We start from the raw sequence: 23090 nt of genomic DNA on the forward strand, positions 1-23090 counted from the left end.
TTACTTTGACATGGCTTTTGAGCTAGTTATGACAATGTGGACATCTGATTTCAGGTGACGAGGTTTTGCAGTGGAACGGGAAGCTGTTACCGGGAGCAACTATGAAGGAGGTTTACAACATCATCTTGGAGTCTCAAGCTGACCCTCAAGTGGAGTTGGTGGTATCCAGGCCTATTGGGTAAGTCAGGCATGAAACACGTCCAGTATACTGTCAGAGTCATATGTTTTTACCTGGTTTGTCAGTTACTAGTCTATTTGTAAATTGAAACCCTTATTTAATTAGGCAACATTTATTTGGACTCAGAGTTGACCTCAGACAAAGCAGGAGGTTATGATGCACAGCTGCATTCAACGTATTAAAAACAACTGGCCATTGCCTGCAGCTGCCAAGTTTTGGACTGGGAGATAGCCATGTCTCATATGTCCCCTTTAAAAAAGCACTTGCTTTTATTTGTCGGATGGTAAAAGCTGAATTATTATTGACCAAATAAAACTGTCTGTAAGCTCCATTAAAGACAGGAGAAGCTGAATGTGAAGTTTTTAGTCGATGGATTGCAAAGCTCAACAAGCACAGTCATGAACATACTTCTGAATTCAGTAGACGCCCTGAGTAAAATTTATTTTTAACTCTAAGTGTATCATTTCAAATCATTAGTATCAAAAGTCATCAGTAAACAAAAAAAAGTTCATTTTTCTCGAGATACTTTGAATTGGATGCTTTCAGGTACACTAACTTTGCCTTATATTTAGCAGACTTGCTAACTCTTACATTGCTAACATTAGCAAAGCTTTGGAAAAATTTAATTCAAAGAAAGGGAGTTTGAGGTGTCACCCTCTCATTTTCTATTATTGTTCAAGAGCTGTCATTTCAAAAACGTCACACAAACCAGGGTGCAAGCTGGTTTCAGGTATTTTGAATACGTTTTGTTGTTGTGTGTAATAAGGTCAATCCAGTGGGTTATTTTAAAAGTAAAGTGCCCACTGGTGCAGCTCTCAAATTTTACTTTTCTGCTTATTGATGGAAAAAAAAGTTGAATATATGAATTTCTCTCCAAACACTCACGAAGGGTGTATAGAAAATATCAGTAAGTAATCTTTTTTTTTTTTTTTTAGGACCTTTTAATTCTGCCACGCTTATGGAAACTATTTTGGTTTTGCTGGTGCCATTTTGCATCCCTAAAGGAACTAACTGTAATACTGTTAAGTGAGAAATCTAATTGATGTCATGAAAGTAGCTGCACTGTGTGCTAAATTAAACTACAAGTTTACCTGTTGGGATGCAAAATGTCCAGCGGAAAACATCCATCAACGTATCAGTGTTTTCGCAAGCTTTTAAGCTGTTTGTGCAGCATCTGGAATTCCTATTTTTTAAACTCCTGATTAAGTCTTACCCTCGAGTAAATTCATAGACTGTATATAAAAGATGGTCACAGCAAGCAAGTAAACTTGCATTTTTTTAAATGGCCACAAGAGGACGACTAGTGTCAGTTGTTATAGAATGCAACATGATTGGTTTTTTGTTAAATTTTGGTCCCACTAGGAGTCAAAAAAGGACGATAAGAATGGCATGTCAGATAAACAGCCTGTCTTGTGATTGACAAGTTAGAATGACTACGCAGCTGCAACTTCTGTTTTTAAAAACTGAAGATGGCAACATTAAACAATCCTCAGGACTTGGAAGAACAGGATTTTTCAAAGCACTGGCCAATCTGGTCTTTAAGTCTGACGTCATTAGCCGTGCCTGGGCCTAAACTCCGCTGCAGGTCCCTAAGTCACACGATCACTGCAGCGTCACTGAGAGTTAAAAACTGTCTAAACTCTTTCATCTGTAATAAAATGATCAGTGTGGCTGCTCTACCAGGTGTAACAATTAAGTTTACATTCAGGCATCCATGAAAACCGAATTTATGAAATTTAACAAAGTTTGTAGGGTTACTGAAGCTTGGCTAGCTGGTGTATAATGATGTGCTACGTGATCGCTAGCAACACAGCTATGTTAGCATAATTAAAACAGTGAAGCTGGAGGATGAACACTAAATGTTTTTGCACTCGATAAAAGTTAACGTGAGGGTTCCCGATGGTTACGAACAAATACAATCGCATGCCAGGATCCACAACAAGAGGTTAGTCATTAATATACTGCTGCATGGGCTTAGCTATAGTTTTAAAAACTGAGCTTTAAAATGAATAGCAGTAATAAAAACCGAGAGAGGCCAACAGTGATCACTGACTGTTTTGGGAGGCTTGTTGAGATTAATACAACAAGATACAAAGCATTAAAACATGTTAAATACACAACAGCCTTATTAAACGCAGTAGTTTGGGCCCGGAAGCAGGGTTCATCACGTCATCACTTAAAAACCGGATGGTGTGATGGCTACGTCTGTCTTTTATATACAGTCTATTAGTAAAATCCAGCACACAGTATCCCTGGTACCTTATTTCTGAATTACTGAAGTTGGGTTTCATAAAGCAAGCAATATTTTTTTTTTCCATATACATGTTTCCTATTTTTGATTTTGGAATGTGTTTCAAGGCAACCTATGATCCATGAAACACTTATCAGTTTAATACTTGAATTTACAAGTAAAAATTTTACTAAATGAAGCAGTTTTCTTTCAACTTGAAGCAGAAATAAGAAAATTTCAGTCTGACAGTTATACATTAAGTACAAAGTTGAAGGTAGGAGATGACTAGCCTAGCTATTTCCAGACTTTATGCTAGTTTATCTTAGTTAGCTTTAAGTCCAGACACTAGCTCTTTGAGTGGTATCCATATTTCTCTCAAAAAGAATGTTTTTTAGGGATTTGATTGTTGAATAATGGTTTGTTTGGTAAGTAAAACTCTAAAACACTGCCACTTCATGTGTAAAACCATCACATGCCTGATGTGAGTCCAAGATTAGCACACTTTAAATTTCAACTGAAAAAGAAAATTACACTGATAAGTGTTACACAGATTACCATTTCTTTTCCTTTACATTACATTGAGCTGGTGCAGTGGATTCTGGTGTTTCCCATGGGTTGTGGTGATGGATAAGAAAAGATGGCGGTGTGGATAGACGCTAATGAGCTAATGGTTTTCACCCATTATAATTTCCAGTTGTGATTGGTCGAACAGAACTGAGTGAGTCTGGGAAACACTGCAGTCACAGGAAGAGCTTTGCTCTACTCACATCTCCCTTTGCTTCTCCATTTTTTTAACCACATGATCCTTTAATCTCAACATCCAAATAACCTTTGTTTACAGTGCTGCTTTCTCCCTGCGTGGTAACTACTGTCTGAATATGCATGTACGCCTGTGTGTCACTTTTACATCTAACATTCTTAGTCTGACTTCAGTGCCAGTACAACTGTGACTCATGTGTTTTTGCGGTTTCTCTTTCAGTGATATCCCAAGAATCCCCGACACGTCCCACCCTCCATTAGAATCTAGTAGGTATCTCCTCTGACATGTTGAGACTGCTCTGTGCTTGTTTGTCACCTATGTATGTCGTATATCTGTATATCTAGCTGATTTCATTTGTATGATATGAATTATAGCAAAAAATACGTTTGTTGATGTACTATTATATACTTTATGTTATGGATGTCATATTATGTCATATAAACTTAAAGGAATAGTCCAAAATTTTGAAATATTTTCTTCCTTTCTAAGAATTAGGTCTTGTGTGAATGAGTCAAGAAAAACTGAAAGAACTACCTCAAAGGTTTTTAAAAAACACTATTCAACTGTTCACAAAAATGTAAAAAAAATAAAATTTGTGGTTTTCATTAGTGGAAAAAATATTGAGTAAATTCACTTAATTAAAAATGTCATAAATGTCCTTTCAATAGCGTAATGGTTTACAAATTTACTTGGCAACCAAAAGGTCATTGGTTTGATTCTAGCAGATCCCTTTGGGGTTGTGTCACGAAGAGCATCCAGTGTAAAATTCTGCTAAATCAAAACATGCACAGCTTCCCACTGTGGTGACCCTTTGTGACAAATGGGCACCTGAAAGTAGCTTTTTATGCGTAAAAGTCGTCATAATAATACTGTGAACTTACAGTACTGTCAGACAAATGTACGGCACGGGTTAAAAAAATATTCCCTTCTGTATTTTAGTAGAGTTGTAAAGGTGAGGTATAAAGACTATTAGTTGCGTTGCCTTGCTGTTTGTACACTATGTGCTTTTTTTTTCATCCTATTCTTTTCTAATTAATAGATAAATTATACTTTTTTAAATAGATGACATCCACTAGTGGCTCTGCCAGTTATGTCTGTTTTGGAGTTGTTTAAATTAAGAGCTCATTCATTGGTGAAATTTTCCTGCCTCGTTTCTTATGCTAAATTAAACTGATTTCTTCCTGGTATTTATATTCTCATCTAACTCCCAGCAAGAAAGATAAATATTGGCCCTTAAAATGTTGAGTGGTTTCTTTAAAACAGACACTCATCTTAAACATAGCCAGAGTATCAAATAATGATGTTAATTTATGTATAATTGATTGCAGAGCTCAGGATTCAGACTGCTTTACAGGTTTTTTTTCTATCTGTGGCTCTGTGTGACATCACTAAGAGCAGATAGTCCTAATATGATCATCTAAGCCAAACGGCTCTGGCTAAGACAAACGATGATGAAAGGGTGCCCAGAAAGCCCAATATGACATAAATGAGGATTTTTTTCAAATAATAAATCATGCAAAGGTATTCTAATAGACAGGGGTGTGCATAAGTGGTCTGCAGGTGCGCATTCGCTGTCAAAATAGATAAGAAGTTGCAACACGTGTTTGCGTACATATAAAAGGCAGTGTTTTTGTCCGCTAGAGTGGGATTTTCATGGCATATTCTGCACCACATCTCTGTGCCTTCATCATTTGTTTGAAGCCAGCTCACCTCCTGCAACCACTTTTCAGAGAATACGCGCTTCTTTTGCGGTTCGGACTCCTTCTGACATTTCTTTGGAGGTGGAGGAACACCAAAGTAATTGCTTAAAGGAGCTTCTTCGACATCTTTAAGAGTTCTAAACAAATGTCTGTTCTCCTCCAGAAAATCTTATGTATGCAAACGCACGTTGCAACTTCTTTTCTGGTGCGCGTCTTTTAGTTTGACAGCTAATGCGCACCTGTGGACCACTTATGTGCAGCCCTGCTAATAGAGTCTAAGAATAAAAATCTCATGTTTGAAATGAGCATAATCAGTTCCCTTCAAACACGTGGAGATTGATGAGTACTAGAAGTTTTCTGTTCCCTTTCTGAACATGTGGCTGATAATGTCCTCTAATATTGCGTTGAGTGACTAATTAGACAACTCTTTTTTTTCCTGAAACTAACTGATGTCTGACATCTGTGATGAATGTTAGCAGGAGAAGATCAGTTTCCTGGTAGGCAGTTAGTTAGATGACTTTTGATCATGTAATTGAATATAAGGCTTTCGTGACCCAAGTCACACTGAAGCCTGCTGGACTCTAACTAGGACAGAAGCGTGGTGATTTGTCATCCTGACAGGTTAGCTGACTTATACTTTAAACTGTTTCTGTGTGAACTTTTCTGAGGAGTCTGGAGTTTCAGTAACGAACGCACCTTTGGTTTTGGAGCAGATTATGTTTTCAGTCTGACTCCCTTCTGAAAGACAGCTGGCATTTCCTGCTCGGGATTTCAAACATATTGCTTTCCCTGCCTTCATAGCAGGTTCCAGTTCTTTTGAGTCCCAGAAGATGGAGAGACCATCCTTAAATGTCCTGTCTCCCTCCAGTCCCGGGATGCTCCGAGATGCTCCGCAGTTAATGCCAGGGCGACTCTCAGTGAGTGTGGGCACTTGAACTGTGGAGGACCTTTCAAGTTTGCTAAATGTGAAGACATGGCATCGGATTTGTTTTTGTTTGCTTCTCATCCAGGTGAAGCTGTGGTACGATAAAGTGGGTCACCAGCTCATAGTGAACGTGCTGCAGGCTGTGGAGCTTTCTCTTCGGCCTGATGGGCGGCCCAGGAGCCCTTATGTCAAAATGTACTTCCTCCCTGACCGCAGGTATGCCAACCCTGACACAGGCACTCTGAACAGTCACAATGCCTAGCCCTCATTTGGCATGAAAATTATGGCCATTTACAAAAGAGCTGCAAAAAACCCTTGTGACACGAAGGCTAGGACACGATTCTTTTATGCAAACTGCACAAATCATGCACGTGACTTTTAATGTAAAACACTGGAGTTTGGCATCGAATATACTTATATAATACAATATGCACAAGTTTTTGATATTGAATGAGTATTGTTTCGTCCCTTAGACTTGGAAGAACAGTTTGTAAAAAGAACAAAAATTTCATGTTCTGATAGTATAGTCAGGGTTAGGGTGATCGCAGATGATGACTTTGACCTCACATGGATAAAATACATCTTCAGTAATCATGTTATACAACGCAATCGAAGAGGGTTTTTTTGGGAAAAGACACTCTACTGTGAGTTTAGCATCTCGTTTATATTTAAAGAAAGCAGTTCCAGTCAGCTGAATAAGGCACAAATGGGACTAGAATCAAAATCAACATTCAACTGACTTTAAAGACAAGAATCTGTTGTTTAACACAGCGACAAGAGCAAACGAAGGACAAAAACAGTGAAGAAGACCTGTGAGCCTAAGTGGAACCAGACATTCGTCTACAGTCACGTCCATCGCAGGGATTTCCGAAACCACATGTTGGAGCTGACCGTGTGGGACCAACCCAGGTCTCCAGAGGAGGACAGCATCTTTCTGGGAGAGGTAGCACACACATCCACATACACACATGCCGGGTATTCATATCTTGTGGAGACATCTACTTGACACAATGCTTTCCCTAGCCCCTAACCCTAACCATCAAAAATGAATGCCTAACCCTTAAACATTTAACTTCTTTACAAAGCACATATTTACTGTGTGGTTGGTGACTTGAACAGGTCCTGGTGGAGCTAGAGACGGCCTTACTGGATGACAAGCCTCACTGGTATCCCCTCCAAACTCATGATGTCTCATCCATACCACTGCCCCAGCCCTCCCCATACCTGCCCCGACGACACATAGACGCCCCTGGCAAAAAATTGCAGCGTAAGTCTGTCAAGATCTCGTGTCGTGTGCAACATGACATGCATAAGCTCTTTCATATATTTCTGCTTGTAAGTGTACACATCCTGTCCATAAGCAGTTTAGCATGCGTGTCTATGTAAATGTCTGCTTTCACTCCATTTCCCTAATACTGCATTTGATGTGTGCATCCATATATATGTGTGTGTGGTGTGTGTACACATCTGTGGGTATCTTTGTGTGTGTGTCTGTTACTGTTTAGGTTCTCAGCGTGTAACAGAGGCTGAATTTGATGAGGGTACAGCAGTAGTATCTAAAGGTGGGTTGGGACTGTTTCTTAGTTTTACATGCAGGTTTTCTGCAGCTTGCACTTCTGTTCTCGGTGTTATTTGTAACTATAGCTTTTAAAAAATGAGATCTGCTAAAGAGTGGTTGCATTTAGGCTTGGTTCGTAATCCAGAATTTAAGTTATTTGGTTAAAAATTGATAACTTGAGATTCTAAATGACCCCAAAACTTCTTACATTGCACCAGATGTTGTTGTTGTTGTTGTTTTTTTTTTTAATTATCCATTAATAGGGACAGATTGTGGTCATTTCACAATAAGTCCAGTATGGATAGTAGTACATAGTAGTTGTACTTTAGTAGTGTACAAAGATAACTGCATATTTGTGTACTTTACCAAATCTGCCAGATTTACAGTTTAAAATAATCTTCATTTATCTTATACTTGTATATGGTACCACCCTCATCCTTAAAACCAGCTTACTGGCTGCTAAACAGAAAAATCAGGTGATGAGGTGAGTGGGGCTTTTTTGTGGGGCCTGTGTGCTTGAAAGGACCATACTGGAGATAACTATGATCCCCCTGAGAGGTCAAATGCAAGTTAAGAAAAAACCAGCAGATTAGTTGAACACAGTGGAAATAGAAAAAGAAAATGCTGCAAAACTTGCAAAAAAAAAAAAAAAAAGATGGATGTGTGTACTGTGACATCATCCACAGGTTTATGACATTCTGTTTTGAAGCCATGGGCTTAGCGTTTTTACCATCACCACACTGATTTCCAGAAAAAGTGTTGTGACAGGGAGGGGGTCTCAGTCATTGGCTAACAACAATCAGTCATTCACACGTCATTAGCCAATGACCACGCCCTGTATATTGTTCTATTGTGAAACAAAGTGAACAAGAGTTACAAAATATATTATATTTTTTATTTATGACTAAAAATCATTTACTGAGCACATAAACTCATCAGGAAAGTGTTTAGTTAGAAGGTTGTTTTCCCACAACCTTCTGTAGGAATAAAGTGTTTTTACAACCACAGTTGGCCTTGGTGTATTGGCCTTCAGAAAGCAGGCAAAGGCACCTATTGCCTTTTTTATTCCAACCCGGAGGCTACATCCATTTTAAACTTGCAAGTAATGTAATTTAATAGGCTATTAGCAAGATTTTTAAAAATTATAAGTATTTTAACATAAAATAAGGTAACATGCTACTGGCATATAAGGAAATTGCATGTGGAATAAAGCTAAACTTGCAGACATTAACATAATTATAGAGAGGAATGCTGTAAGGTAAGGCCATTAGCATGGTTTTAAATCAGGTTACACATGAGGTGGAAGGCCACTAGCATGACTTCTTATATCTTTTATATAGTGTTTGTATCTAACAGGTTACTGACATGAAGTCAATCATCCATGTTGTGAGGGCTATGAGCATGAGTTTAAACTACATAAGTGGAAGCAGGGTCAGTAGCATGAATTCTTGTGTCTTTTATACCCTCTCTGGGTATAAAAATGTAACTTAAACTAGCTAGGCCTGCAGTGTTTCGCTAAAACACAGATGTGTATGTTAAATTATGTTGTTGTTTTTATTTGATCTATATCAGTGTATATAGTGAGAATGCAAAAACTTCTGTACATAAACACCAAATGAATAAAAATTACATATATTTCTTTCTTCTTGTTCATTGCAAGCTACATATTCATGTAATAAGACAAATCAATTAAAGGCAGTGTTAGCATCACTGTTTGATTAACAGGTATTTACAGACATGCATGACAATACATTCCAGTGACCAAATGCCACAGAAATAAAAGGTTTTTAGCTAAATTTAATAACAGTAAACCTCATGTATACAGATTTATTTCAAACCCTACGCGGTTTATTTAATAAGTTTCATCCAGACTGATTAATGCATCGAGAAAGAGTTAAGGAACAAACCTACACGATGATCACTCTGGTGAGAATGTGTTGTGAGGGTAGCAGACATTGGCTTAGTTATAAACAAATGCTGTAAGGTAGCAGAAAATGAACATGAATTTAATTATCATATATGAGGTAGTATCATGAATTCCTCTGTATTTTTAGTGCTAAAGTGTAAAAGGCTAATAGCATGTTGTAAGGGTAATAGACATTAGTTTAGTTCAGAACTTAGCAGGTGACTAGAATGAAATTAAATGTACATGGTATAAAACAGCAGACTGTTAACAAGATTTAGTCACAGATGTTATGATTTAATATGATTTTTTTTCTTTTTAAGTGGAAACAGTTCAGAAGTTGTCTTGCAGGCAAATGATAAATGTAATTCGGCCTGACTGTAGCTAATGTATGGCTTTGGTATAAATTTTTGACATGCAGATATGGTGGTGGATAAGAAACAATGCAGATTAAAAAAAGATACTGTAGAAAAATGCATTTCACTCTAATTCATCCTGGCTATACTGGCTATGTTCCACTACTGATCTTGACTAGCAGCCATATTTTAAAGCCATTAGCACATTTTTGCAACTTCAAGGCCCACGCATCTTCCCATGTATGCATAATGACAGTTATTGTATATCATTAATGTTTGCCAGGATCATATGGAAAACCTTAGCGTTAACAAACCCATTTTAGTAATATTATTCACTCAAGAAGAGACTGTATATGGATTATATAGTACTACTTAATACCGTTCCTTTCTTATGAATTTTAGAGACTGAAGGTTTTGTCACTATTAAAGTATACACTCTGAATTGCACTTACTTTGCTATGATCTTGTTTATGTACGTGTGCATGTGTGCTGCCATTTCTCCATAGCAGCAGATGGACGTGGCAGGGAGAGGCAGCGGGAGCCCACATCTACCCTGGAGGTCCCTGAGCAGCAGAGGACCCCCACCCATCACATACGTTCTCGTTCCGTCTCCCCTCATCGAGAGGAGCAGGGGCGCATCCGGTCGCGGCCACCCAATGTCCCCCCCCAGAGGTGAGGGTTGAGTAAGGCAGGATTTTACTCCCCATTATTTGTCCAAATGGTTATATTTTAGCCATAAATTGTCTTGAACGCATTGCCCTGGACCGATTGCTGAGTCCTGTGAAAGAGCTCTGTCGATTCACGTCTGACGATGATTACTTAAAAAGACCGATATCGGCCTGGGGAGACGATAGTGAATGCATGGAAGAGGCAAAACCAAGATTCAGGAAAAACAGACAGGACATGAGTGTTTCTGGAAGCCAGCAAACTGAGTCCATCTACTAATGAAATGTCTGTCTGGCTCAGAACATGCAGTGCTGCCAGCTCTGCTTTTAGTGACTGAGCTAAATGAAACCGAGCAGCAGTGTGCCGCAATACCACCTGACCACTAACCTCACAAGTCAGTCTCTCATTTATCCGTCCATCCATTTATTTATTTATTTACATTTCCTTCAGGAGCCTGGATGATGAGCTTTCTCACGGTCACCGTTCTCGTTCTCCGTCCCGCTACTACGATGCTGGTAGAGGTCGCCATCAAGGGGAAGGGTATCTGGACGACAGGTGCGTGCCTGTGTTTGGTCACCACTTGTAGTGTAAATGTCATCAGAGTTGCTTTATGTTGTACAAGGCCCTAGTTTTTTGTGCAAATCCGCATCCGCTGAAAAAGTGTGTACAGAGTGTGAGTGCCTGTGTTGCCAAGTCTAACTTTGTTTACTGGTCTCTTAGATTTAAATAGTTGCTGCTTTTTGTCGGTTTTTGTTTTGTTTCTTGAAAAGCGTTTGATGCCGTAGCTATCTGTTGAGTTTCATGTTGCACGAGGTGACCTCAGACCTCAGTGTTTAGGTTGAAAGCTCTCGGTTGCAAAACTGAATTTCTGAATCTGTGTGACTGTGTGGAACCAGCCAAAGCTCTCTTTCCTATTCACTCTCTTCTCCCCTCTGCTCTTCTGGGTTTTTTTTAACTGTTGTTGATTTCCTCATATGTCATCCATCCCCATGGTTACCACAGTGAGGTCTTCACGATCCACCAATCAATGCGAGGCAAAAGTGCTGAGTGCCTGCACACCAGGTAAACTGGCCAATCGTGACATGTTTACATGTTGGTTGTAGATGAGGTGTGTTTTTGTCAGATTGTCTCTAATTGCAGTCTGTCGCTCAAGACTGTTATTTAAGAGTGAAACGAATATGCCTCTGAAATCGAGGTAAAAAAAATCCTGTGTAATGTAAAATGTATACAGAAAAGAAATGTGAACAAGTCCCATGCAAACTTTGACTTCCCAGCATTATAAAAGAGAACCGAGTTATATCAGACCTTACACACAGACACATTAGTTGGTTTTAGTCCGTTCATTAAATGAAATAACTGTAAGAAAAACAGAATGTGTCATGTCTAAATAACGAGACAAAAAGGAGGCCAGTGAGCTGAAATCCTGTGGTAATCTAGCTGTACTGCTGCCTCAGATCCACAAGAGGACACTACAGGACCATGCATGGTTTCAGACTTTGCTGCTTTTCAAGAATCAGTCCAACAGTACAGCTTGCAGGGGCTAGACCACAGGTGTCGACCTCCAGGCCTCAAGGGCCGGTGTCCTGCAGGTTTTAGATGTGTCCTTGATCCAACACAGCTGATTTAAATGGCTAAATTACCTCCTCAACATTTCTCAAAGTTCTCCAGAAGCCTGGTCATGAACTAATCATTTGATTCAGGTGTGTTGACCCAGGCTGATATCTAAAACCTGCAGGACACCGGCCCTCGAGGCCTGGAGTTCGACACCCCTAGGCTAGACTTAAAACTAAATGTTGCTTAGTGTACACCTGCTTTCATACGTCCAAATGATGAATATGCACCAATTCTGTCTCTGACTGAAACAATTTAGGGCACTTTTTGCATGATGCTCCAATATCTTTATTTAGTCTGAAGGCTTTTGGGTCATTCCATGGAAACTGTACTGGTCCTCCTGTTTCTGGACAAAAACCAAACTATGAATTTTGTGTTTCATAGCATATTTTAAAACCTGCAATAATGCACGATTTGAAAGCTCGGGAACTCGTCAAATATCTTTTTTTTTTTTATTAATACGCTCATTTGTCAGTTAGTTAGCTTGGCCCAGTCACAGGAATACAGCCAACACTATAGCCTGAGATGAGGTAAAATCTAATTGGATAGAAAAATTCAAAATGATGTGTCAGAATTTCTCTATGTGGTCAACGTTAACACCAGTATGCACACATATACACATATACAGTGCTGTTTGTAAGCCTATGTAAAACTGCATGGCTCTAAATGAATAATATTATTTCATCCAAAAATACTTCTTTTTCACACTTGATTGCTACATTTCCCATTAAGAGAGAAGTGTTGGTGCTACATAAACAAAATACCAAAAAGTTATTACGTATATTACATGAGACACAGGAGACATTTTGGTTTAGTGTGTTTGGTCACTGGAAACTATATTTTTGGGGGTTTTGTTTTTCCCTTTAAATGTTAGGAACCCAAACGTGACAGTTTTCATGTAATGACTCTTACTGATTATTATTTATATTTTTAAGTTCACGTGTAATGTAGTGACTCTTACATTGCCATTTGAGCACACAGCCAAAGAGGTAAGTTACACTATATATACCTTTGTTAGAGGTATATAAAACCCCTATACAACCGTAGCTGTGTTAGTATCTAACCTAGGACACTTTTTGTACTTTTTATACACACAAGTGTATAAGTGTACAAGTGTTTGAGGAAAGGAGGGTGTAAAGTGCTAAGTTTGTCTGTAGAGAAGAGATCTGGCTGCTGCTGACTGTACGCTCTTAATGCAGAAATAATGTGCTTACTTATGCTTTAACACCCTAAAATCTTAGCCAGTGAATTTTGCAATGACCACAATATCTAGAAACATGTTGATAAATAAATCTAAATAATTAACAAATCAAAAATCAATGAGATCACTGGATAAGATGCCACTTCTTTCCCCCTTTGTATCTTTCGGTTGTCCATGCACTCCTATATACTTTTTTTCTGCTCTTCCTCCTTTTCCTTCCGGCTTCCTTTCCTGCTTGTGTCTGCTGCATGCATGCTAACATCAGGAGACCTACTAGGCACAATAACACACTGCCACCTAAGATGCCACTTTTGTTCAGCAGTTTCCGCAAACAGGCAAATAGGTAAGTCTTCAGTTCAATCGGTTCAAATGGAGAAAGTGTCCAAATCTGAAGGGACTTTCCCTGTGTCGACATTTTACCAAGGTAGATCACAGACTGTATGTAAAAGATTGACCTGCTCAGAGTTGTCACCTGTTGTTGGTGAATCCTCAAGATGAACATTTTGCTTTTTGTTTTTTAAATAAATAAAGTTATCCCTCTAAAGGGGACCATGATAAAAAAAATGCCCATTAAATATTAATTGCATTATATAGTACTTCAGATGTTTAATTGAGCCCATAAGGTTTTCAGAAAGATCTTTTCTTGAATGTGTTTGCTCTTTTCCCCATGTTTGTTTTCAAATGGACATCAGGTGTCTCCCCCTGCTGGCCATTTTAAAGAATGCAGTATCTCTTATCAGCACACAATACCAAAGGGGCAACAGCACAGGGAACAATTTGCTCGTCACCTGCTGCTTTGTTGCAGACATTTAATCGCATTTAATCGAGGACAATTCAGGCTTTAGTTGCCTTAGTAACGCTATATTGTATTTAATATGCAGTCACATTCCAGCCAACAGCATCCTTCTATGGTATTTCATACAATCACTTGCCTTGAAGTTGAGAAAGTTTACATTTGGACCCGCCCACTTCTCGTTACCAGCGGTTACTTTGACTCATCGCTTCAAGTTACTGAATCCCGACGACTTTTTTGTTCTCTGATTGCCTCATCAGTCCTTGTTGCTTCCTGCATGGATGTCTTCTTCAGGAGCATCCACATAAGTTATTACATGAGTACATTCTATTATTCATCTTTTTGTTTTTATAGATTCATTTGGCTCATTTTCTGAAATTGATTCACTATCAACAGCTTTTATTTTAAATGACCTCTTGCAGAACTCACACTTTAGCAATCACTGATCTAATGCAGTTTTTGAATAACTGGATAAACAACGAGAAGAGCTTCAGTATAATGTTATGTAGCATAACATTCACTGTCATTAAGGCGTTAATAAAAGTTTCTATCATTTTACTGTTTATTAACAGCAGTTATTAAAGGGTTTCTGCAGAACCTTGTGTGAACTTGATTACAAAAAATGGCGCCTACTTTTTGTCTGCTGTCATACCTTGAGCGCTCCTAGCCAAGAGCGACAGAGAACAAGTATGACTGTAAGACTTTGAAAAAAGACAACAAAAGAATTGAGTCAGATGACATTTTCATTGTCAGAAAAGTTCTTTGAGGTGCTATTAGATGTTGCTCTTGCTCTTCACGCTCCATTTGAAGCATACTGAAGCCATCAGACAATTTGTAGTACCAGTGTCAACTTATATTGGACTGGTTAACGGTTCAGTCCTTCCATCACAGCAGGGGCTTCTGGTTAGTTTCCAACCTGTTTTCTTTCATTTCTTTAGTTTAGTCCACTTTTTGAAATTTCCATTTCATCAGTAGCTCCACGCTGCTTGCATATTAAATAAGTAACTCTGTAGTGAGACTGAAAATGGTCATGGCGACATGCCGCTCCACCACACATCTGTGGTCTAATGGTGAGGTGACACATCGGTAAGGCACACACACACACATTGATGATGGTTTATGGTTAACATGGATGTTTAAGTGTTCCGCGTTGGGAAAAATGCAGAGATCAATCAGTCTAGTTTTGGCAGTAACAGCTAGAAGACACATTTTCCTCCATACTCCATCTCCATGTCAACCATTGCAATGTACAGACACTGCCATCCTGACACCAGCTGGGTCAGTCATGGTTTAATTTCTTAGAACAGCATTATTAGGGAAATCTAACCAGACTTTCTTTTAAAAGACTTTTTCTGTTTGTCCATTGTTTTTCTCTTTGTGTCTGTTTTTGTCCTCCCACCCTGTCTCCTCTCCATCTCCTCCTCCTCTTCCTCCATTGGATGGCATGTTGTGCTGTGGTGCCTCTAGTGATCTGCAGCCTTCTCTGGACAGGGTTAGGAGCGCTAGTGCCAACTGTCTGGCTCCAAACAATCATGCCCCCTCACCAGAGACTGAAAGGTACCAGCCTCTGTACCCAACCCCCTTCCTGTAGTCCTCCTGCACTTCAGCTTTCCCTGGTCTTTGTAGTTCCTTCACCTCTGAATGATCCTACACTAGCCTGATATCATCCTCACCCCACCTACACCACTATTGTGCACCACTCTACTATTCCAGCAAATCCCCTTTGTTACCTCTGTCCTCAAGGTTGTTCATGATGATGTTGTGATTTTTGCAAAGTCTCATTGGCAAGCAGCATTCTGAGTATTCGGGTCAGTTTAAAGACAACTTCATAACCAGCTATCAGACAAAGGAATCAGTTTACCTTACTTGTACCTTACAGTTTTTGATTTGTCACTTCCTTGAAACTATTCCCAACATTAGACGGTCGAAAGGATGTACTACGAAGCAAGATCAGTTGGTTAGCAAAAGTAAGGCTAAATGATGCAGTTTTACTAATTCTAAGAGACACAATAAGTAAACCTCTTGAGCCTATAGACTGCAAATAAATGATGGATGTAGTCACTGTGATGTCACCTGTTGGTTAGTGAAATCCCTTTGTAAAACCTCAGGTGAAGCATTAATCAAAGGTAGACCCACCCTGCAAGCAAAGATTAAAAAAGCCTGGGTCTTCTGAACTTGCTTCGCAGTAGACCGTCTTTTTTAGTTACTTTTGTCTTTTCAATGCTTAATACAAAAGTCCTGTTGGCATTTGTCCATTTACTTCAGAGTCACTGTGTCGTTCATGTTGTTCCTTCTGGTTGTAAAGTGATAACATAACTGCACTGTAAACGGTGGGATTCACGTTTTAATGCAGAAAAGAAATGCCCAAACAATTGATCTTTGCTGTCCATGAAAATGAGAAGAAAAGCTAAAGCTAAAAGAAAAATATAGACTTGCGTTTAAGTGTCTAGAAACACAACACAAAATAAAGCTAATGTGAAAATGGGGAAACATTTGCGAACAAACTTGCCATATTCAGTTTATAAGGTGATAGCGTGCTAATATTGTGTTTACAGCCTGTTCTGTTACTCCCAGGTAGTCAAAATGTACCCATAGCAATGGCAAGCAAAATCAACTTTTTACTGTGCGCTTTCCTGACACTGGAAAAGCGAATCTCTTGAATTTTTAATGACTTGCTGATTTGGTCCTATGGGTGATGTATTTTGTATGTGTACGCATAGAAAATCTTTGTCCCATTCCCTGCCCCGAAGACGTCCGGCAAGTCCAAGGATTCTTATTCAACATGCTTCCCCTGAAGATGACAGGTACCCTTTTGTGGACCATTCTCACCCAATTGCTTCTTGTTGGAGCTTGACTTGTGCCTTAAAATCTCACGCCATTATGACCCAAACACTAAAGTTTGCCAAGTTACTTTCTTTTTCTTTTCCTTTCTTTCTTTCTTTTTTTCTTTTCTTTTTTTTACAGTAGTTTTAGTAAGAAACACATTTTTGTCAAACCCAGTGGAAATATTCTTGGCTTAGTTGGGTCCTATTGGGTTGAGGCAAATGCCAAGCTCTTTTTGCCAGATTGTTATATTTCTATGAATGACTAGTAGTGATTTTACAATTTAACCTTTTCAACTTTCTAATTTGTCAGCTCTCCGCAAGTTTGGCAAGTGACTTTATCTTGTATCATATAAAACAAGTGTAATTAAACAAATTTTAGTACAAAATATAGCACAAACTAGCCTAAACTCAGTACATGGGGTAATAACTACCCTGACTTTGTCCTAATGATGCAATAAATAACAAATGCCAACTGATTAGTGAGCTTTAGAGGTTTGGGTGGATAAGGTTTAGATCCTTAGTAAAGGGGAAGTCTGGACATGACTTTATCTACTTCCAAAATCAAAAAGAGGAAAAAGTCTAAAGATTTGGCAACACTTGTAGCATGTAGTACAACTTCATTGCTAGACCAATAGGTTTTGGCTTTCAAATTTCATGAGGTCATCATAAATAAATTACAAAAGATATTTTAGGAAACATTTATGAAAATATATGACCAGCAGTAATACTTTGGTTGGACTTTGCCAGACTAGCTTTTTTGTTAATCTAAGACTGCATGCTAGGCTACGCTAACACCTTCTAGTTGTAGTTGCACATCAAGCAGACAAGAATATATACAAGAAATATAGGTTTATTGCTATTGACTTACCTTTTACTTTGACTGCATTTTTATTTGAACAAATACAAGATAAAATCACAATCTATTATCACTTTTGGCAATTTAGCCTTCTGCTGCAAACTTTAGTAATAGATGAGCTGATCTCAGTGAGAGTGAATACGATCTACAAAGTAGAACTTGTCCCAATGAAAAAAAAGTCCTCTAGGCATATACAAGTTTGATTTTTTTTCTTTAACTTTGTCGCTCACATTGTGTAAAGGGTTATTTGTGTGGCTTTTAGTGTGTGGGTTGTGTTCTTCTGGCTTGCCCTTTAATGCAAAGAGTGGTAGCAGCAGTTTTTGGTCGTGATTGTTGTTGCTGTATCTTTGTTTAGTTGACTTTCTGTTCTTTGTGATTTTTAGTATCAGGTTTGTGCTCGTTTGAAGTTAAGGTAGTTTGTACTGGCTCTGGTGTGAAATCCTGCCCTTTTGCATTTGCTTCCCACAGTCTCTCCGAGTTACATTTTTGTTTTAGGAATTTGCATCCGCAGCTTATGTGTGCTTTCCTTCTCCTCTTAGTCTTGAGAAGTCTTTTTTTGAAGGCGTATTGCTCATTAGTGGTATAAAATTCATGCAATCCACAATTCATATCATAAGTGTGATCGTGTATGTGTGTGTGTGTCTCTGTGGGTGTGTTTGTGTTTGTGCGTGGGGCGGTGCATGGATCATCCTTGTCATCTTCATGTCCGTGAATGGAGAATATGGATGCTACTTCCGTCTCAAGAGAGTTTAATTCACCTCAGTACAAAGAAGAGGTACACACACATTTATGAACACACACACACACACACACAGGCACACTTACAGATGAAGCATGACTGTATAACACCCCTTATTCCTATCATCATCATACCATCTATCACAGGATTCCTCCTATTTCCTGTTTTACAGATCATAAACTTATAAGGCCGCTGACGGCTCCAGACAGAGTCAGGCCCTTCTAAATTGAAATGATTTATCCACCATCACGCTCTCTTCCATCCCCTCATTCACCCATCCATCCATCTTTTTTTGTTCTGTGGTGTATTGTCCTTTTTACTCATCCACCATTCTCCAGGAAGCCTCGGACCCTGGAAACACCTGAAAGCCACACTCTTGGCAGGAAGCTCTTTGACAGTGGCAGGTAAGGCGTGTGCGGCACGCTCAGCGTATTTCAGGTGGCTTGTTTACACACAAAGCTTCTTAGATGCATTCACCAGCTGGGAAGAAGCTGTGTTTTAGTACTTGGTAGCAGATAGTAGTTATAAATAGGTCCAAGTATTTTTTGAGGCCCTTAATGCTTAGCCACAGTTAGGCACAACCACTGTGAAAGTTAGCATGGATTTCTAAAATTTCGAAGTCACAATGCTAGCACCTTGGCTGCTACTGTGTTTTGCTGCTAGAGCCAGAAGGTGGCACATTTGCATCATATATATCTGCTAATTAGAGCTAAGTAAGCAGACTAATAAATTAGCATTAATGGACTGTACCAGACAGCAGGTGATCTTATTTGTCATATAATTATACTAAAAATATCCCAAAAAGCACCAATAGGACAAACAAGATGAAGAGAACCAGGTCACTGACACAAATGACACTAGTCCGATTGAGTAAAGTTGCCTGTATCAGCATTTTAATATATGAGAGTCTGTGGAGATTGTAGGACATGCAAGGAACCATTGCAGGAACAGCAGTTTTGACACTTTGATTTTCAGTTTAAGGGGTTGCCACGGTCTAATTTCAAGCACAAGCTAATTAGTGAGTTTAATTTCAGTTATCACTTAGGGTCCTTTTTCATTGGCTGTTTCTGTGTTGTCGTGGTCAGAAAGAGCCTGTAAGTGCACATTGATTTCAGTGGAGATGAATGTATCTGCTGATCTGCAGTGACAGTGTAGTACATCATCGTGCAATAAATGATCGAGATATGGAACATAGTGTCAGTACGTGTTTCCCAAGGGCTCCATGTGGTCCTTGTAAGCATGAAAGATATTCTGATACAAATGTTATGTGTCACACCAGGAATTTATGTTGCTGGTTTTACCACATATCTTTTGTAGGGCTTTATTTTTTAGACAGTGCTATAAAAGTGTTAGATTCTTCCACTGCATGTATACTATAGAGATGCCCCTTTGTTTAGGATACTAAAGACTTTTAGTTAAGTAGTAGGAAAAGTCACTTTTTTATATAATGAATAATTGCTACTATTAGCATCTCCAAAGTGAAAGTGCTAAAATGCTTATAAAAAAGGAAATTAGGTTCTGTGTTTAATATTTTCTTAAACATTGGAGCTGCTGATAATGACATGATAATGTGTAAAAATGCCAGTTATTAACACTGAGTAGAGTACCCAGGGGTCAGGGCTTCATTGTTCACATGGAAATATGCAGTGAATCAAAGCCTTAATTGCGCAGCCAGCTAAACATATTTAAAAAATAATGCAAACACTTTTTCATTATAAGAACATCTGCGTTAAACATTGCCCTCTGTAATGTTTATATAGACACCAATCAGCCACAACATTAAAACCACCCTGTAAAATTTTATGACACCTTGGGAGAGATCTGTAGGGACATGGAGTCTGCATGCCTCGACAGTTGTTCTGTTGCACTGGGATGCTGGCATCACATCCTTTGGTTTGCTTCTTTATTACTTCCTGTTGATGCTTTGCCAGATTTGTCAGAGGTCTCTTCCTGTTAAAAGGGAGTTCTTTCTTCTCACAATCACCAAGTGCTTTCTCATAGAGGGTTGTCACCTTACAATATAAACGTATTGTAAACTGTAACAACTGAAATCAGTGTGTTACTTGTTTTGCCTGGTTTTAATGTTGGGACTGAATCTGGTAAAGGACTGAAACTGCTGTGTCTTCCATCCAGATCCATTACTATATTTGGGTCCAGCTGGTCCAGTGTGCAGTCTACTACCATAAACACAAGCTGACATATGCTGGTTAGCGCTATCTGAGGGACATGCAATCACTTGCGACTTCAGGCTGTGAACACAGAAGCATAAAACTATTAATAGTCCTCATTGTGTTTGGAGGCATGGTTAAAAGTGTAGTGATGCTTTAGTGCAAAACTTTTTCATGCTTTTCTTATGAAGTTTGTATTGTTAAAATGTTAATTAAATTTAAACTAATGTTACTCATAAACGACTCTGTTTAGGTTTGCCTTCATTTAACATCGTTTCTTGTATATTTTATGGATTCTTCCTTTCCCCCCATTTTTCCCATTCCTCAACCTCATTTCTGTCCCTGCATGCTGCTGCTTACACACTGTATTGCTGGGCTCTGGGTTTTTATGGCACTCGTGTCGATGTACACCAGAAACAAGTCCACCTCCATTTAAATGGGCTCCAGGGGAAAGAAAGCCCCACTGTGTCCCCTTGGTAAATGGATTCATCTTAAATCAGCCTTCCTCTAACTCATTTAACCAGAGGCAGAGTCTTGTTTGCTCACTGTAGAGACTCGTGGAGAGGAAAGACACAGGGCTGCTGCTGCTTCTGTCAGCATTTGTATGTGTGTTTGGTGAAATGTCTTTGCTGCATCTCATCAGATGCTGCTGCTGTTTGTGTAGTTGTTGTATATGTGTTGTGTGGACTCTGCAGTCATTGTTTGTATGTGTAATTTCTGAGTGGATGTGGAAATTTTTGGTAAGTGTTCATATCTCAACATTTTAATACTCAGACAATGAATAAGCTTCATTTAACAGTAATTTTATCAATGACCAGGAATATATCTGCTCACGGGTGAGCTAAGGGTGCCTCTGATTTACAAACCCAGTAGAGGTGTGTATTGTATTGATACCAACGCTGGTATTGGTATCAGAATGATACTTTGTTTCTAACCTCTAAATTCAGCACATAGCCCAATAAATTGTGTTAAATGTGTTCAATCATTCCATTTACATTCCAGATCTCCTAAAATCCAAGTTACAAAACTTAAAAACTTGAAGGTTTCAAGAAGACTTGACACTAGGATGAAACCACAGACTGATCAAGAAAATGTTTAGATTGAGTGAAAGGGAGGCCAATTGTCAAAACAGCCTTTTACTCAGCCAGACTTTTTCGCAATCAGAGACGTCGCCCCCTGCTGGCCATTAGAAATAATGCTGGTTTATAGGCACTCATACATTTGTTTCACTTCTCAGATCCAAAAGCTACAAACCACTTCTTTGCAGTCTATATTCAAATAAAATGACAAAATGTCATGAATAACCCTTGTTATTAGTAGTGCAGTGGAAAGGAGCCCCAAATTTCAAGATTTCTAGTAGGAGAGGGAATATGTGTTATGTGAGAATGGATGGATGTGTACAGTCGTGGTGGGATTTGTGCCTGAAGGCTTTCACTTTCTCAGTGTGTTGTTTCACTGTTTAAATCTTGATTTGCTTCTCTTACTGGCAACAGAGTCCCTCACTGTGAACCCCAAACAAGCCTCACTTTGCTTCACTCTGTGAATATGATGTTTGATCGAAATGTTGCTGCTGCTGTTGTCTTGTTTCCAACGTCGATGTTCCTCCTATAGCTTCTGTCGTCATGTCTTTGTTTTGCAACCTTATGTTAAGTGATACTCGCCTAACGTCAAGAAATGTGAAATTGCAGCAGGTTCATCCAATGTCGAGTACTTGTCAACATTTTGTTCACTGTGTGAATGGGATGACGTGAAGACGTCAAATTCCACCAGCGAATGGCACTCTCGACTGCAAATGTGATGACTTTAATATCGTTTTCCCTTCTTCCCATCTTCACACTTTTCATCCTTCCTTTATATTCACATTTCTTCTCTCCACCATGTCTCCCCTTCCCCTCTCCCTTCTGTTTTCTGCTTTCCGTCATGTTGTTTTGTGTTAGGGGACACCTCCAAAGTGGTGGGTCTCTTTCCTCCTCGGTGACGTCCTCATCAACTCGCAGAGTGAGGCAACTCCCACAGCTTCCCCCCAAGAGCAGCACTGTAGAACAAGGTACAAAGAAAGGTTGACCCATATAGGGTCATCTTTGTGCAGTGTCCGATTAAGTACTAGTTTTTCGAGTTTCTTTCCTTCACCGTGCAGCCCTGGTAGCAGAGGAGCGTGTCCGTCAGCTCCAGATGAGGGTTCATTCCAATCGGGTCTCAGCTCCAGCCACCTCCAGCCAACAGGACCTTGACCGAGCGCTCAAGAATAAACGAGAGGTAGCCTGACCGTTCGCTTTAAAACAAGCTTGTCTGGAGAGTGGAGGAGGACAATACAGGTTCCAGCCAGACAGAAAGAATGAACCATAATGCTGCTCAAGTGCATCGCAGCGAATTGCATTGACTGTCTGAGAAAGTAATAAATTACAGTACAGTAATGGTGAAGACCACTCCATAAAATGAATCATTTCCAAATGGGCAGCCACTCAAGAACTGAGTTAACGCTTGGAATCTTGAAATGTATAATCCATACCGTCTGCTTTCTCTATTTTTTTTTCCCTTAGAGAAAATAGTTTAATATTGATATTGTGATGTTTAAAAATATGTACATGCCAGTAGTTTAACTTCTTCTTTTTGTCTGTGTG

The 23090-nt window shown here is 39.1% G+C and overlaps 1 protein-coding gene across 3 annotated transcripts in view; it reads left to right on the forward strand.

Moving 5' to 3' along the window:
• The window catches only part of rims1a (regulating synaptic membrane exocytosis 1a), a 133342-nt gene that overhangs the window by 101512 nt on the left and 8740 nt on the right, over positions 1-23090 (forward strand). Inside the window, exons 10-26 of one of the 3 annotated variants that reach the window (XM_085428968.1) lie at positions 55-178; positions 3388-3434; positions 5670-5785; positions 5879-6009; positions 6565-6736; positions 6913-7060; positions 7299-7355; positions 10117-10282; positions 10727-10831; positions 11279-11338; positions 13354-13431; positions 15349-15438; positions 16602-16685; positions 18281-18337; positions 18640-18705; positions 22407-22516; positions 22607-22725. In XM_085428968.1, coding sequence (XP_085285094.1) covers positions 55-178; positions 3388-3434; positions 5670-5785; positions 5879-6009; positions 6565-6736; positions 6913-7060; positions 7299-7355; positions 10117-10282; positions 10727-10831; positions 11279-11338; positions 13354-13431; positions 15349-15438; positions 16602-16685; positions 18281-18337; positions 18640-18705; positions 22407-22516; positions 22607-22725 — 1730 coding nt within the window. The remainder of the gene's footprint in view (positions 1-54; positions 179-3387; positions 3435-5669; positions 5786-5878; positions 6010-6564; positions 6737-6912; positions 7061-7298; positions 7356-10116; positions 10283-10726; positions 10832-11278; positions 11339-13353; positions 13432-15348; positions 15439-16601; positions 16686-18280; positions 18338-18639; positions 18706-22406; positions 22517-22606; positions 22726-23090) is intronic. The other 2 variants (XM_085428967.1, XM_085428966.1) reach the window with 2 other exon arrangements.

The sequence above is a fragment of the Rhamphochromis longiceps genome, linkage group LG13, assembly GCF_057381845.1.
Source record: "Rhamphochromis longiceps isolate RC_006_pf linkage group LG13, R_longiceps_female_GT1.1, whole genome shotgun sequence".
NCBI classification, from domain to species: Eukaryota; Metazoa; Chordata; class Actinopteri; order Cichliformes; family Cichlidae; genus Rhamphochromis; species Rhamphochromis longiceps.